We start from the raw sequence: 15,774 nt of genomic DNA, 5'->3' as shown, positions 1-15,774 counted from the left end.
TCAAACCTATGAAAACATTGAAATAAAAATTTGGAATTATTTTAAAAATAACCATATAAATAATTTTCAAATTTTAGAATATATTGAAACAACCAATAAACTGTTAAAATTAGATAATATAAATATTTTAGCAGAATGGAACAAGAATAAAACAGTCCATTCATAGTACATAATTTTAATCTTAGGAATAATTTACATAACTCACTTAAGTAATACTAAAATTAAAAAAATCTCGTGAAATTCCCAAACCAATCGAAAATGCGCAACTTCAAGAAATCACTTATAACTCTTTTGGACCAAATATATAAAATAACCCAAAATAATAGAGAATCGGGGACGATTCATTTTAGGAAGGTGGGAGTTAACGACAGCCTCCGCATAACAATCTTACCATAACTATAAATAAAATGAATCTCTGCACTTTGCAATTACACTGTCTCATTAATTAAAAATCTTAATTAACGTTTTGATGATTTAAGAATTCAATATGCTTTTTCCGTTCTGAATCCAATAATCCATTTTTATCAAAACAATATCGCTCGCCCTCACAAGAAGGCATAACAATAACATTTGTAAAGAAAACAGAACGCTTAACGTTCTGCTGGAATATGCTGTAATAGCTAAAATTGTAATTAACTCTTTGTTCTGGATTCAATTAAGCTGATGCTTACACTTCAGCTTTAGCTTTAAGATAATAATACCAAAATGTATAAATATTAGTATTTTAGAAATAAAGATTTGATTCTTATTCTGCAATCCACGAGAACCACACGTGTTTTCATTTATCCGCGCGTTCGCGGATGTAAAACATATATTTTTTTTTTAAATTCCCTCGTCGCGGGAATTAATTTGCACGGTTTGTCCCGTACAAATTGCCTGACGACCAAAAATTGTTCAGAATCCAACGATTATTTGACCAAAAATCACATTTTAACCATTAACCACTCCCCGTATTCACCTGATATGGCACCATGCCTTCTTCTTCCTTTTCGGAAAAATTCATTTTCTAATGAAAAGAAAGCGTTATGCGGGCGTAGAGACCGTTCAAAAGGCTTGCATCGGCGTAAACACTCGTTTGACATGCTTTTGGACCGTGCAAAAAGCTGTATTGAAGCAGAAGGAGACTATTGAAAGCATGTTGTATATGTGAAAGTTGTTGTGATTGTTAATTTATATCGGTATTCTGCTTGAGACGATTGTCTCATGTCTCTAATTTTCACAATCTTCATTTAGTGACTCTGTTAGTCAGGAGTCTCATTTTGGTATTCTGGCAGATACAGTATATTACTATACAGTATACTATTTACTTTACTGTGTCTGCCAGAATACCAAAATGAGACTCTTGACTAACAGGGTCACTAAATTACTATTGTGACAATTAGAGACATGAGACAATCGTCTCACGCAGAATACCGATATTAATTTCTTTTCTTTTGATTATGTATACCTTAAGTTGGTATATAGGTACACCCTAATACTTGGACTTGTATGTGTATGTGTGTATGAAGGTACTTATGTTTTGTGTAATTGATAGCTCGTTGAAGGGATCATTGCGCGTTTTACTCTCGTTGAAGAAATATTTACTCTGGTGAATTGAGCTGTGTTTTATTAGGGTGCGTGAGTTTTCGCAGGTAGAGTGGGGGAGGTTTAACTTATTTAAACAGTAATATATATATTTATATTGGAAATTTGTGCATCGTTAGAAGTTTTGTTCTGTTATTTAAATTATTAAATGTATTCATAAAACGAATTAAATGTAATACTAATTTCAATACTAATTAAACTATAAAAAACATTTATTTGCAGAGTTATTATTAATTGTAATCTTTGGAAAAAATGTTTTCCAATTCCGACGCTACTTGCACTGGATATATACTATGTAATGATATATTCTTTCCTTCTTATGAGGATGTAGTTTGTCTCCACCTATAATTACATCTTTTGCAGCAGAAAACTTTCCACTTTACAAAAATTCGATGAATTCCATCATGTATTCAAAATTAAATTTCAAACTTCTGAAACTTTAAAGCCGTTTTTGGTAAAACGCTTTTTTTAGAGACCATAGTTTTTTAAGAGATTTGAAACTAAGTTTCCAAATATTCCAATTGTAACCCGTTATTTGTATAGCTATATTATAGTGGATCTGCTTTTCTATCGAGATTTGTTGTGCATCCAATCCTTCAGTAAAAATGGCTGTGCCACGTTTCTACAAAAATTTTCAATTAATTTATATACCTTGAGTTCTGCTAACCAGCTCCACATATGTTAGTATAATATTACTTCAGTTTAGTTTGTTGGTTTGTTTTCCGTTATATGAAGTTAACTCCTGCATTTTTATTCATCCTCCTTTGCAGTAATCTACTCATTTGTTAGTTAGCAAAACTTTAGATTTAATAATGACAAAACAGAGTATGTAAATACTATACATTTAAATTACTTTCGTGGGTATGATTTTCGTAAATATTTTGTTTCAAGTTCAAGTTTTCAAGAAATTTTAACTAGTTATTTTACTTAAATCTTCGAGATTTTGGTAGGAAAATAATATCTTTGAAAGGAAGAAATAAAAGAATTAAGTAAAATTTTTATTTTTTTGTAAAATACGGGATTTTAGTAAGATAAGACTTTCAGCATCAGGGAAACCGTCACGAAATTGTAATTAGGTTAAAAAATAATATGAATGAAAGCACTACATTGCACATTTAATTAATCGATCAGTTTGTTTTAAATTTTTCTAACAATACTTAAATACCTTTTTACATATATAATATGTACATATTTAAATAACAGTATATATGTATATATAAACATATTTGTGTCGATTTCTATTGTGCAAGCATAAACGTAAATGAAAGCGTTTACATACGAAGTAAAAGCATAATGTAATTAAAATGCAAGACAATTCGTACATTCCGTAAATGTTTGTGAAGTACGTGATTAGATTTTATATTGCTTTAACCGTTTATTTTCAATTTATTTTTATTTGGTATTAGTAGTGAATAAGGTTGTATACCTAAAACTTATTAAAAGGTTTCTTCAAAAGTTTCCATTTTATTTGCTTTCAGTATTACATTTTGAGACTTGTGCTAATGTACATACTTTGAAAGTTTCTACCGCACGTTAATTTTAGCAATATGAATTCAAGTTTAGGAATATATTTCATAGTGATTTTTGTTACATACTTTTTTATAGCAGAAAGTTCAACGGATTTTTCACGAGATACATATCTGAATGCTCTTCAGAGCTCTCATCAATCTAGTTCGGGTACGTTTTTACAATAATATTGTATGAAGTTCTCATAAGATTATCGAACAACCGGGTGTTTTTATATCGGTCAATGAGCATGACTTTCATATAACAGTGTTGTTCCTAAAATATACAAAGTCGGGTCAATACTTCACCTGATCCCCATATACCAAATATAAAAAATGTTAAGCTTGCTCTTGGCTCTTTATCTTATAAATTGGATACCTTACATATTATCTTCGGAAAATTAAGTGAACGTATAACACGGGATACTACAGTTTAATGCTGAAAATGTGTGAAATACTCGTAGGTCTCAAATTACTCCAGCTGTCAGACTAAATTGCCGAGAAGAGTGTTCTGAAGTATACTTGGGTAATGTCAAACTTTAAAGCAGTCAATCCAGATAGCTAAAGTGTTCCTGATATCGACATTTTGCACTTACAGTTTAATTAAGTGAAAGTTTCTTAAAAATAATGTGGGTTAGTGCTGAATAGAAAGGTATTGCTCTAGACTTTGGTCTAAGTCTTATACAGTATACCCCCGATAATTGTACTTCAAAAATTACACAGTTTTTGGTTCAATTAACCAGGGAATCAACTCGTTGAATTGAACAGCGCCTTCAATTACAATTCATATTACATTCACATAATAACATGCCGTTGCTTACATTATTAAAATGTACATTGAGAAGACTGTAATTTTTTTGTATATTGTTCGACCTACATATATTTTACTTAATATATTACTTAATTCACACAAAAACCTTTTCCCTGAAAAAATATGTAATGTATATGTAATTTAAAACTTCAAGAACTGACGAAGGCATTGGAGGATCATATTCTTTCTCTTCCTCCTCAACATCAGCTCTAATCAAAATATCTTCACTAAGAAACATATGTTTTCAAATGCAGATTTCAGATATTCTTTGTTGACGAAATTTGTTCATTCAATTAATCGGAGGAGATTAAAGCTCTATTTTTGTAATAACACATATATTTAACCAATTATACGGAGAAACCAAATAATCGGCTTCAATTAAGCGGGAAGATTGACTCGTATTTTGTATGCGATATATTTTAGACCGGTAAGATGGTAAAAAAAACGGGAAAATCAATTAAGCATGGGATAAATACATATACATATGTATGTATGTATATAAATTATATGCAGAGTCGTTTGCGCATTGTAAATATGCGAATCTGTAAGCGTACATTCTCGTAATTTTTCTCATTTAACACTGAAAATGCTCAATTCTGCTATTTTCATGCCCCTGATATAAAATTGAAATATCCTTAAATTTTCGCCATCGTGAACCTTCTCTATAAATATACGTTCTCTGCTAATACTATGTTCCCACCAAAAATTTTAAGTGATTAGATTACATTTAATCTCTTCATTAATCTAGTCGTTCTCACTGCCGTTGGACAGATGATAAAACAGATGTTTTGCCATTCAAGAATTCACATCGCTTAATATTCAGATTCACTGCGTTTAATTCATTTTTTTGTTTAAATTCTTTTCTCTTTGATGGCCCAAAATCGCAGTCGCACTGAGGGATTTAGAATGGATCAGTTTCAAATCACTTCTATGAAGTGGTTTCAACTGTCATTTTTGTGTGGCGAAATCTTAATAAATTTATAAGATTAGTGGGATAAACTACTCAAGAGCCGAAATCGTGTGTCGGTCTGAACATGGTATTAAACTAACAGGACAATTGAAAAGTCCAGGGTTTGACACATAGATGGCGCTAGTAGAACTAAATCCATATATGTTTTAGTTTGTCTCAACCTTTTAAATGAGGGTGTATAAATTTGACAGCTGTCGAATTATTAGTTTGTGAATTATATCATTTTGAGTGAAGCAACTTTTGTTATTGTGAAAAAATAGATAAAAAGGAATTTCACATGATTATAAAATTTCCCTTCTTGAAGGAAAAAATACAGTTGAAGGAAAAACTTGTCAAATCAACCATTAGGGATTTGTATACTAAGGTTAGGCGCCGTGAAATAAGCGCCGAAGCCGGAAAGTAGTGACGCCCTAAAGAGGTAGTTACAGACGAAAACATCAAAAAGATCCTCATAATAATTTTGTATGGCCGTAAAGTGAAATTGTTAGAGAAAGCAGGCAATCTAAAGATATCAACTGAAAGTGTACAACATATCATTCACGAATATTTGGTTATGAGAAAACGCTGTGCAAAGTGAGTACCCCGCAAGCGGCTGATAAGGCTATGGCATGGAATAATTTTTATGAACTACCTTGAAAAAGGAAGGACTATATAGCGCTATTGGACCTTCTGAAGAACGAAATCACCGAAAAATGCCCCCATTTGAAGAAAATAAAGTTCTGTTTCACATAATGAACCGTGTCACAAGCCAGTGAAAACGGTGACCGCATCCACCGTAATCTCCAGATTTACAGATACCTCTCTTACGATCACCTTTATATGGAGTAAAGTGTACCGGATGACTTAATTCTAATATTAGTTGTATGGGAGGAGGGCAAGTTTATACCCGATTTTATACATTTTTGACGCAAAAATACACCGTTATTAGAAAAGCTCGCTTACTTATTTTTTTAAGATGACCGGAAGTTCGAAGGTATGCCTATTAGGAGAAGAAGACTGAGGGAAGTAAGGACCCAATTCAACCCAATTACAGGCAGACAAACTATTATCGGGAACGAAATCTCTCCGAATTTCAGTTTCACGTTTTTGATATATTTGGAGTCTACATCTTCGCTATATGCGGACTTGAGCAGCTTTAGTCCGATTTTGACAATTTTAAAACTTGAAATGGCATACCTTAAAGATATTTTTTATTTGTGCAAAGTTTTTTTACGATAAGTTGATTGGTGCTTGATTTGTATACTGAAAAGTGAAAGAATCAGATGGAATTTAAGTTCACCGATTTCACCCATTTTCAAACTGTAATATAAAATGTCAAGATAATATGTTATTATGTGGGGACTGGGTAGGGTTATCAACCAATGCCACTTTTTTACTCTCTCTTAAGAGGTGTAAAAAGAATGCACAGTTTTTGCAATATTTATTAGACGGTTTAGAAGCTTCCAACATAACCGATTTATGTGAGATGGTCGTGGCTTCCATTCGATTGGCCAACAGAAACTTTTACTCTTTTTGATATACGTGTACTATCATACAAAATTAGGGGTTGACTGATTTATTGATGAAAGTGCTATATCATTTACTTTTCTTCGAATATTATCGGCTTGTTAGTGGAGGAATTATCAATTTTCATATGCTCTACCAAATTTTTTAAACTGCTAAAGAAAACGTGTTCTAACCAGAGCATATTATTTTTACTTCAGATGCGGACAGAAAATAATCACCCTCAAAGCTTTAGAATAGCGTACCCGGTTTTCAGGGATAAATTGGGTATAGGCCAATAGAGGAAGTTCTCAAGATATTTTGTTAGCAAGTTTAAAGGACCTGAAAAACTATTTTTTAACTATCCGTTTATACAGTTATAAATATTCATATGCTAATATTACTTGCTTCAATTGAAAGCAGTCGTTAATAAATAATATGTACAAGCAATAGCTATGCATTTAAACTCGAATATTCTAACTTTAACTAGCCCTGAACAACTGATGATGAATGGCAGTAATAGATAAAAGGCAAGGAGGAGCACGTCGCCTGTGGTTGGTAACCGATAGTCGTAAATAATGTATATTTTTGTATATGGTTGTATACGGACTACTGGTAGTAATTGCTTTACACAATAAGGCTGTCAATAACACTGTGGAACATTTTTGGGATTATTGTCGGGGGGGTGAGAAATTCCAAGTCAGGGTGATGGTACTAGGTCAGTATAGTGAAACCCTCAAAGGGTTTGGCGTTCGTATGTGTCAGTTTTTTTTATGACCTTTTAAATTTTTTCCGTATCTTGATGTTTTTTCGCTTAATTTTTTTATTATAATTTTTTTATTTATTTATTTATTTTTTTTTTTAATTTTTTTTTTCTTAATTTTTCTAAATTTGTTTCATCAAAATCAGACAAGTGGTTCGCGAGTTATGTTAAACTACGTTTTTGCCAAAATGTTACAACTAAGCGAAAAAACATCAAGATAAGGAAAAAATTTAAAAGGTCATAAAAAAACTGACACATACGAACGCCAAACCCTTTGAGGGTTTTACTATACTGACCTAGTACCATCACCCTGACTTGGAATTTCTCACCCCCCAGATTAGCTGTTGTACTGTGTAATGAAAACAGAAATTATAATGCTTAAAGTATGTAGTTTAAAGATTATGGTAAACAATTATGTTTTTATATGAAAGTTCAAGTTCAATGCATATATTTTGATTTCAGATGGCAATATTGGATACAATTACATACCTCCCACAAATAATAATTTGCAGCCCTCAAATGAAATATATGGACCCCCAAGCTCAGTATATGGACCCCCTATGTTTCATCAACCTGTCATTTATCAACCTCGAGACCACTGGTTTTTAGAGAAATTAAAGAAAAAAATAAATTTGTTTACAATTGGAAAAATAATTTTGAAACTGCTGATTTTTAAAAAAATTATCAAATTTATTGGAGTTATTTGTTTGCTCCTATTTCTTCCGAAATTAAAACATTTTCTAAAAGACGATATTTCTATGGATGAAACCAGTGGAGAAAGCAGAAGTATTCGAACAGAGAAGGGTAACATTTTTTATTTGTATAGTTATGATTTCCTAAGTTTCTTCTTTTCAGATGCACTCGAGAAAAATATTGAAAATCTGCAAAATATAATTTTAAGATCAATAAATTAGAACTAGCCTTTATAAATATATTTATATTTGTTTATTTTTTCAGCTATATTACTATATATTTATTCTCTGAAATACAAGTAGTTTTTTCTTGAGTTAATATAATAAAAAAGAGATTAAACTAATTTTATCACTAAAAGGTAAGAAGTGGGGTTAAATTTGTAAAAATTGGCATAGTTCATTGTAACTATATATATCCTTCGGAAAAGTAATAATATGTAGGCCTGAATAATAACTGATATTGACTTAAATTTCAGTGATCTAAATATTTATCAAGAAAGAAACTTGATTTAAGAAGCTTCAAGAAATTTATTGTTTTAGTTCTAGTGCTTTTCTGGTGCTAAAATATTTACTGTGTTCTTCTGATACACTTTCTGCTCGCTGTATTATTATATCCATTACTAATATCAAAGATCAACAACTGACCTGATATTCACCCTGCGCCAAATCTTCGAAAAGTCAAGTGAAAAGAGAATCGTACACATCATTTTTTCGTCGATTTCAAAGCTGTTTTGACATTACGAAAATTAGCTGTCTGTATGCCGCGATGTCTGAATTTGGTATATCCGCAATACTAATACGGCTGTGTAAGCTGACGTTGAGCAATACCAAAAGCTCCGTTAGGATCGGGAAGGACCTCTCCGAGCCGTTCGATACCAAACGAGGTTTCAGACAAGGCGACTCCCTATCGTGCAACTTCTTCAATCTGCTGCTGTAGAAAATAATTCGAGCTGCAAAACTCAATCCAGCAGATAAAATTTTCAATAAGAGTGTACCGCTGCTGGCGCATATCTGTCATCAAACAAACAGTCGTCGCACTCGCGACTTGGCTCTCACGTCACTGTTGACAGTCATAACTTTGAAGTCGTTAATTTCGTCTATCTTGGAACCAGCGTAAACACCACCAACAATGTCAGCCTAGAAATCCAACGCGAACAAGAACTAAACTCTATAAGTCACTCATTATTCCGTCTTGCTATATGGTGCAGAGGCTTGGACGATGACAACATCTGATGAGTCGACGTTACGAGTTTTCGAGAGAAAGGTTCTACGAAAGATTTATGGTCCTTTGCGCGTTAGTCGCAGCGAATATCGCATTCGATGGAACGATGAGCTGTATAAAATATACGATGACATTGACATAGTTCAGCGAATTAAAAGACAGCTGCTACGCTGGCTAGACCATGTTGTCCTAATGGGCGAAAACGTTCCAGCTCTGAAAGTTATCGACGTAGTAACCACCGGTTGAAGCAGAGGAAGACATCTACTCTGTTGAAAAGACCAAGTGGAGAAGGACCTGGCTTCGCTGGGAATCTCCAATTAGCGCCACGTTGCAAAAAGAAGAAACGACTAGCGCGCTGTTGTTAACTCGGCTATATTTGCCTTAGTGGTGTCTACGCCAGTAATATGGTCATTATATTCAAATCAGCTGACTTTATTTAGTGAATGCTCTTCCATATATACATTTTTATACTCTTGCAACCTGTTGCTAAAGAGTATAATAATTTTGTTCACCTAACAGTTGAATGTATCACCTAAAACTAAGCGATATACATATGTATGTAAGTATATAGGGTTAGATATATAATATAATCCGTAAGATGTTAGCGGTGCCTACGCCAGTAAAGAAGAAAAATATCGAAGATGTTATTAAAACATACAAGGTGCGTTCCAAACTAAACAGGACCTTTAAAAAAATAAACAGAACAAATGTTTTTTTCGGCAAAATCAATTTTTTTTATTCAAAATGTTCTTCTTCTGCTTCAATACAGCTTTTTGCACGGTCCAAAAGCATGTCAAACGTTTGTTTTTTAGCTCGTTGGCTAGTATGGCCGCCAATATGCTGGTGGAAGACTTTTCATTAGAAAATGCATGAAGTCGCACGGTGTCATATCAGGTGAATACGGCAGTGGTTAATGGTTAAAATGTGATTTTTGGTCAAATAATCGGTCACGAGCGTCCTTTGAATGTTGGATCCTGAGCAATTTGTGCGGAAAAAACCGTGCACACACCTTTCGTAAGCCCAAATGTTCGGTCAAAATGCAATCGATGTTTTGGAGTTGTTCAATTCCACTTCCATGAATTTAAATGATAACTTTTGATGAATTCACCCACAGTTTCGATGGAGTTTCCGGTGATCAAGGATTTTGATTGGCAAACATGTTGATCGGTAGGACTTAAAATTTTGCGGTGGGACTTAAAATTTCCAAATTTAGTTACCGTCGCTGAGCATTAAGCGACCGGGTGGTTCGGCAGGTCGCGGATAGACGGACGGCCTGTAAAAGTAGATTTAGTTGCGATATAAGTTTAAATGAATAAGCAATCCCCGACGAGAACCGGCGGGAGTGGAGGATGCGGTATAAAAGCCAGCAAGACCGTTGAAACTCCTGCGACAGTGGGCGAATCGACACCGCCCCTTTGAAATATGTGTTTCCCGCAACATGCAAGGGCATGTTATGTAATAAAAAAATCCAGGCGCGGAGCGGCTGATTAAATCTACCTGACCGGTACACGACGCAGCATACTGGGAGTCCCTTGAAATTTTCGCCAGCGACTTTTCCGCTGACGAAAGGAAGAAGGTGATGTGTGCTTGACTCTGCCAAGGTATCAGCTGCGGCGTGTGTCAGTAAACAGCCACTTCTGTCCTTGGTCAGGAAATGTGCATTGTGCATAGGAGTAGTAGCCTACGTTGCCCCGGGTGCTGAAAATTATAGATCATTGGCAGATCTGACTGTGAGGACCCCAAATGCGGATGTAGATCTGTTCAAGCATATACCGAAGATAGCCCTATCGCCCACAATCACCGGTGGGAGCGAGGTCCTCACCATCGGTGTTAGAAAATACAAAGCTACCTGTGCCCTAAAAATAAGTTGACATTGTATTTATTTTGAAAATTATTTATTTATTCTTCCAAATCAATTTCATTCCCTTCCGATGCAACGCACTTATGCCAACGGATTTTCCAATCTTCGAAACACTGATTGTAGTCACTGTCCGGGTTGGCCTTCAGTTCCGTCTTCGCTGCGGCTTGAATCTCCTCTATCGTAAAAAAAAAAAAACAGATCCGCAGAGCGGTCTTTTGAGCTTGGTGAACAGCTAGAAGTCGCACGGCACCAGATCAGGTGAATACGGTGGTTGCGGAACGATATGGGTTGAGTTTTTGGTGAAAAGATCGCGACTTACGAGGGCAGTATGGGATGGTGCATTATCGTGGTGTAAAAAACAAGAATTGTCTTTCCACAACTCCGGCCTTTTTAGGCGGATAGCGTTACGCAAACGACGCATAACGTTCAAATAATATTCCTTGTTGACTGTTTGACCTGTTGGAAGGAATTCATAATGCACAACACCACGATAATCGAAGAAAACAGTCAACATGACTTTGATTTTTGAGCGACTTTGGCGCGATTTTTTTGGTTTCGGCTCTCTTTTGGCACGATATTCGCTCGATTGATCGGTCGTTTAGGGGTCGTAAGCATAGATCCAAGTCCCATCGCCAGTTATATGAATTTCATGACACCCTGGTAGTCGGAAAACATCGTTTCACACACTTTAACGCGACGCCTTTTTTTCCAAAACATTCAATGTTTTCGGTACAAGTCGACGCGCTTGACGGCCCAAAACAACCTTCAAAAGGGTATTGGCTGAGCCTTTCGATATGCCAACTTCATCAGCAAGGTCTCTAATTGTTAATCGACGGTTTTTCAACACCAAATCTTTGATTTGTTGAACGTGAGCTTTGTCGGTTGAGGTTGATGGTCGCCCTGGACGCTCTTCGTCTTCGACACGTTCACGGCTAGCTTGGAACTCACTATACCACTTGCAGACATTTATTTTAGACATTGCCTCATCCCCAAAGGCTTTCTGCAGCATCCTCAATGTATCCGCAGCAGAAAATTGATTCCGTAAACAAAATGTAATGCAAATTCTTTGCTCAACAAATTTCGACATCGCAAAAAACGAAAAATTCACTTTTAGTAGCTCACAAAACGACACGTATCTCAAACACTAATTAATATTTTGACATGAAATTTGGCGCAAATGTGACTGACAGTACTACCAACCTAAAAAAAAATTATTCTCCAAATCCTTCGACGCGCGCAATTTAAATTCAAATGTCACCTTATTTTTTCGGCACACAAGGAGCACACAAGAATGATGAACACCGCCGAAAAGGAATAAAACAATGCATGAAGAGGCACCGAAAAACTAGCAAGCGGGACGTACATCAAGAAATAGCCTTGATAAAACAGAGATGAAGTAGGAAAAGATGAAGGCTGGATAAGCGTAAAGCGCAAACCACAAAGCCCCAAGAAGATTGACCGCCACCACCACGGCCCGATGCTATAGTCATAGCGCGCTCTGGAGATATGTCCTACAGAGACATCCTGATGAAAGTCAGAAAAGAAGAAACCCTGCAGAAACTCGGGGAAAATGTATCGCGCATTTGGAAGACAGCAAAAGGCGAAAGATTACTGGAACTAAACGAAACACAAATAGAAAGTACGAGCGAACTAAAGTGCGAAATAAGAAACTGTTAGGACAATAAGCAGAAAACAAAGCGCTTACTCACGAAGTCATAGTTTAAATTCGTGACCTGGACGAAATTAACACCAAAGAGGACAATGCGGAAATCATACGAAAACAGGTGAAAGAACTAAAAAGTTTTGACGTGAGTGTTATAAAGAATCTCAAGGCGGCATATGCGGGTACACAGCTAACGGTAGTAATCCTCCCTACGCTGGAAGTAAGGATACTGCTAGATAAGCGGCTTAAAAAGGGATTTCAGGTGTCTGGAATATGGGCATCTAGCAGCAGCATATAGCAAATTCGGATGACAGGAGCAAAAGCTGTCTAAGATGTGGCAAAAAAGGACAATTCGCACAGACGTGCGACAAGACTCCGTCTTGTAGTGCTTGCAAGAATAAAGAAAGGAAAACTCAAATCACCAAATAGGTAATAGGTCCTCTATATCAGGAAGAATATAAAAAATTCATTAAATGAAAGTTATCCAGCTAAACCTGAATCACTGCGAAGCTGCGCAAGAGTTGCTTCAACAAACCGTTTTTGAAGAGAAGGTGGACGTAGCTATACTGTGCGAACAGTATAAAAACCTAGACAACGCCACATGGGCCTCCGACACCACCAGCAAAACTGCCATATGGTCGTGTGGAGGCAAAACTTTCCAGGAAAAGCCATTATCAGGAAAGGCCTACTTCACACGAGCCAGGATCTGTGGAATCCACTTTTATAGCTGCTATATACCACTGCGTATCCCACAAGGCACGTTTGAAGGGATACTGGATTATCTTGTCCAGGAAATCCTAACAACTATGAATAACGTGGTAGCAGGCGATTTTAACGCATAGGCTATGAACTGGGGAAGAGTTAGTACGAACTAACGAGAAGACGCTCTTATCAAGGCCTATGCATCGCTCGAAGTGGTGTTATTAAATACTGGAAATAGAAACACTTTCGAAAAAAATGGTCGTGGATCCATGATTCACATCACGTTTGCTAGTAGCCCATTGGTAAGATCAACATATTAGGAAGTGTCTGACCTCAGGATTGGAATATACACGCACACAGAGAAGGTAGAGATAAAAGAATGGAAAGCTACAACGTTCGACAAAGATCTCTTCTGACTTATGCTGGATGACAACGTTAAAAATGTAGAAGATGCGGAACGACAGGCGGAAATATTGGTGAGGTATATTAGTAAAGCATGCTATGCTACAAGGTGCAAGAAAAAACAAGACTCTAACACTTACAGACAGCCTGCATACTGGTGGAATACTGAAATCGACATCGTGATAACTGATTGCAACAAAGTCTGCAGGAAGGTTTTAAAAAAGGAACGCCGTGAGCCCAAGAAAGAAATTAAAAGAAGCAAACTTTCCTGCTTCAAAGAGCTTTACGAAAATACCGATGAGAACCCATGGGGCGATGCGTACAAAGTAGTGATGACAAAACTCAAAAGCAGCAAAGGGAGAACACCAACCTCTCCCAACCTTTTGAAAAACATCGTGGAAACCTTTTTCTCTACGCAGAGGAACGAAGGACCTGTACTATCAAATATATCGACGGTAATAGACGCACCATCGGTCACCGACGATGAAGTGATAGATGCAGCCAAAAGGTTTGGAAATACCAAAACACTGGGTCTAGATAGAATCCCCAAAAGGGCCCTAAAAATAGCTATAACTCACAAAGCGAGACTCTTTTCACAGCTGTTTACTCGCTGTTTGCCAAAAATATGGAAGAAACAGCGATTAGTACTTTTGCAGAAACCAAATAAACCGGCTGGAGAACCAAGCTCGTACCATCCTCTCTGTAGGCTGGACGCGCTTGGAAAATTTTTTGAGAGAATAATATGGGTACGACTGGAGAAGCAGCTGGAGCAAGAGTATCCAGGACTCGCCGAAAACCAATTTTCGTAAGCACAGGTCAACCATTGATGCGATCGAAAAGTGGCAAATGTGGCAAGCAAGGCCATCGAAGGAACGAGGTAGATGTATGGTACAAAAGAATACTGCGCAGTTGTACCGTGCTGCAGTGCTGATTACCAGCAAAAAAAAAAATAGAAAATGCTACTTTTAACATTGATGGCTATAGTATAACGACTCAGCAGTCGCTAAAATACCTAGGCGTTGTAATAGACTTAACTATTACACGCACATTGAAAAATCATGTGCAAAAGCGACGCGAATAACGGTGGCCCCATCGAGGATTATGGCTAATATTGGAGGACCAATCTAGGGCAAGCGAGCTAATATACGCGGTCCTCATATAGGGACCAGAAATGCAAAATAAGGCATACGAAAAGAAAGCAAAATCTCTGACTCGGCTTAAGGCAATTAGAGTTATTTGTGGATTTCGCACGGTGCCACACGAGACGTTGGAGTCATAGCGGGTATCATGCCGTCGGACATAATGGCATTAGAGATCAAAAGAGTCTCCGAGAAATCATGAAGCGTTGGGAGGCGTCTTACAACATCAGAGTGACGCAATTCCTGACCGGACACGGATGCTTCCGACAGTACCTCTGTAAATATGGTCACGATAACGGATCAGACTGTCCATTCTGCGGTAATGGCAGCGAAAACGCGCAGCATATTTTATTTTGCTGTCCGAAATTCGAAGCAGAAAGAAACGATTTAGAAATTACTATCAACGAACGTGTGATACAAAGCAAAATCGTGTGGAATAAAGCGAAAAATTGGTCCGCAATTGCTATAGAGGAACTGAGAAAAAAGGAAGGCAACGAAGTAGCGAGAGCAGATGAAGTAGAGAAGAGTAGTCCAGAAAGGTGCACATGAAGAGCCAATTTTGGCTGAGCTCGGTCCTGCGAAGAAATGCTTAACGGCAGTTCAGTACGTAGGTGTACTGCTACACAAGTGCAGCATAGTACGATCATCCATACTAGGCGAGGTCCCGAAAGAGGTGTACCCTTAGCGTGCAGTACGAATTGTAAACGAAACGTGCACTCTGCTACGAGATAGGCAATCAGCGCCATAAACTTGTTTGATCAATTGAAACATTTCGGTAAAAGTTTTACTAATTTTAAAACATAATTTAATGTTGATTCTTTGTTCGAAGCTCATTTTCGCTCCCATAACACAAACATACTGACACTTAAAACGTAATAACTTCACTTCCAATCAATGAAATGTCATGAAATTTTCATTGGATAATCGATAAAGATAGCAGATTCTAACGCATCAGTCGGCATATAGAAGGCGCCACCA

The 15,774-nt window shown here is 36.5% G+C and overlaps 2 protein-coding genes across 2 annotated transcripts in view; one reads left to right on the top strand and one right to left on the bottom strand.

The window, feature by feature from the left end:
• Window positions 1-15,774, bottom strand: part of LOC125776629 (uncharacterized) — a 231,048-nt gene that overhangs the window by 78,629 nt on the left and 136,645 nt on the right. The gene's annotated exons all lie outside the window — the stretch shown is intronic.
• LOC105230167 (uncharacterized) lies at window positions 3,047-8,049 on the top strand. Its single transcript, XM_011210787.4, has 3 exons — window positions 3,047-3,261; window positions 7,578-7,919; window positions 7,971-8,049. Exons 1-3 carry the CDS (start codon window positions 3,132-3,134, stop codon window positions 8,027-8,029), a joined length of 531 nt encoding a protein of 176 aa, XP_011209089.1. The 5' UTR covers window positions 3,047-3,131; the 3' UTR covers window positions 8,030-8,049.

The sequence above is a fragment of the Bactrocera dorsalis genome, chromosome 2 (genome assembly GCF_023373825.1).
Source record: "Bactrocera dorsalis isolate Fly_Bdor chromosome 2, ASM2337382v1, whole genome shotgun sequence".
NCBI classification, from domain to species: Eukaryota; Metazoa; Arthropoda; class Insecta; order Diptera; family Tephritidae; genus Bactrocera; species Bactrocera dorsalis.
Note: the sequence above shows the minus strand (reverse complement) of the source record. Positions and strands in the feature narration are given on the sequence as shown.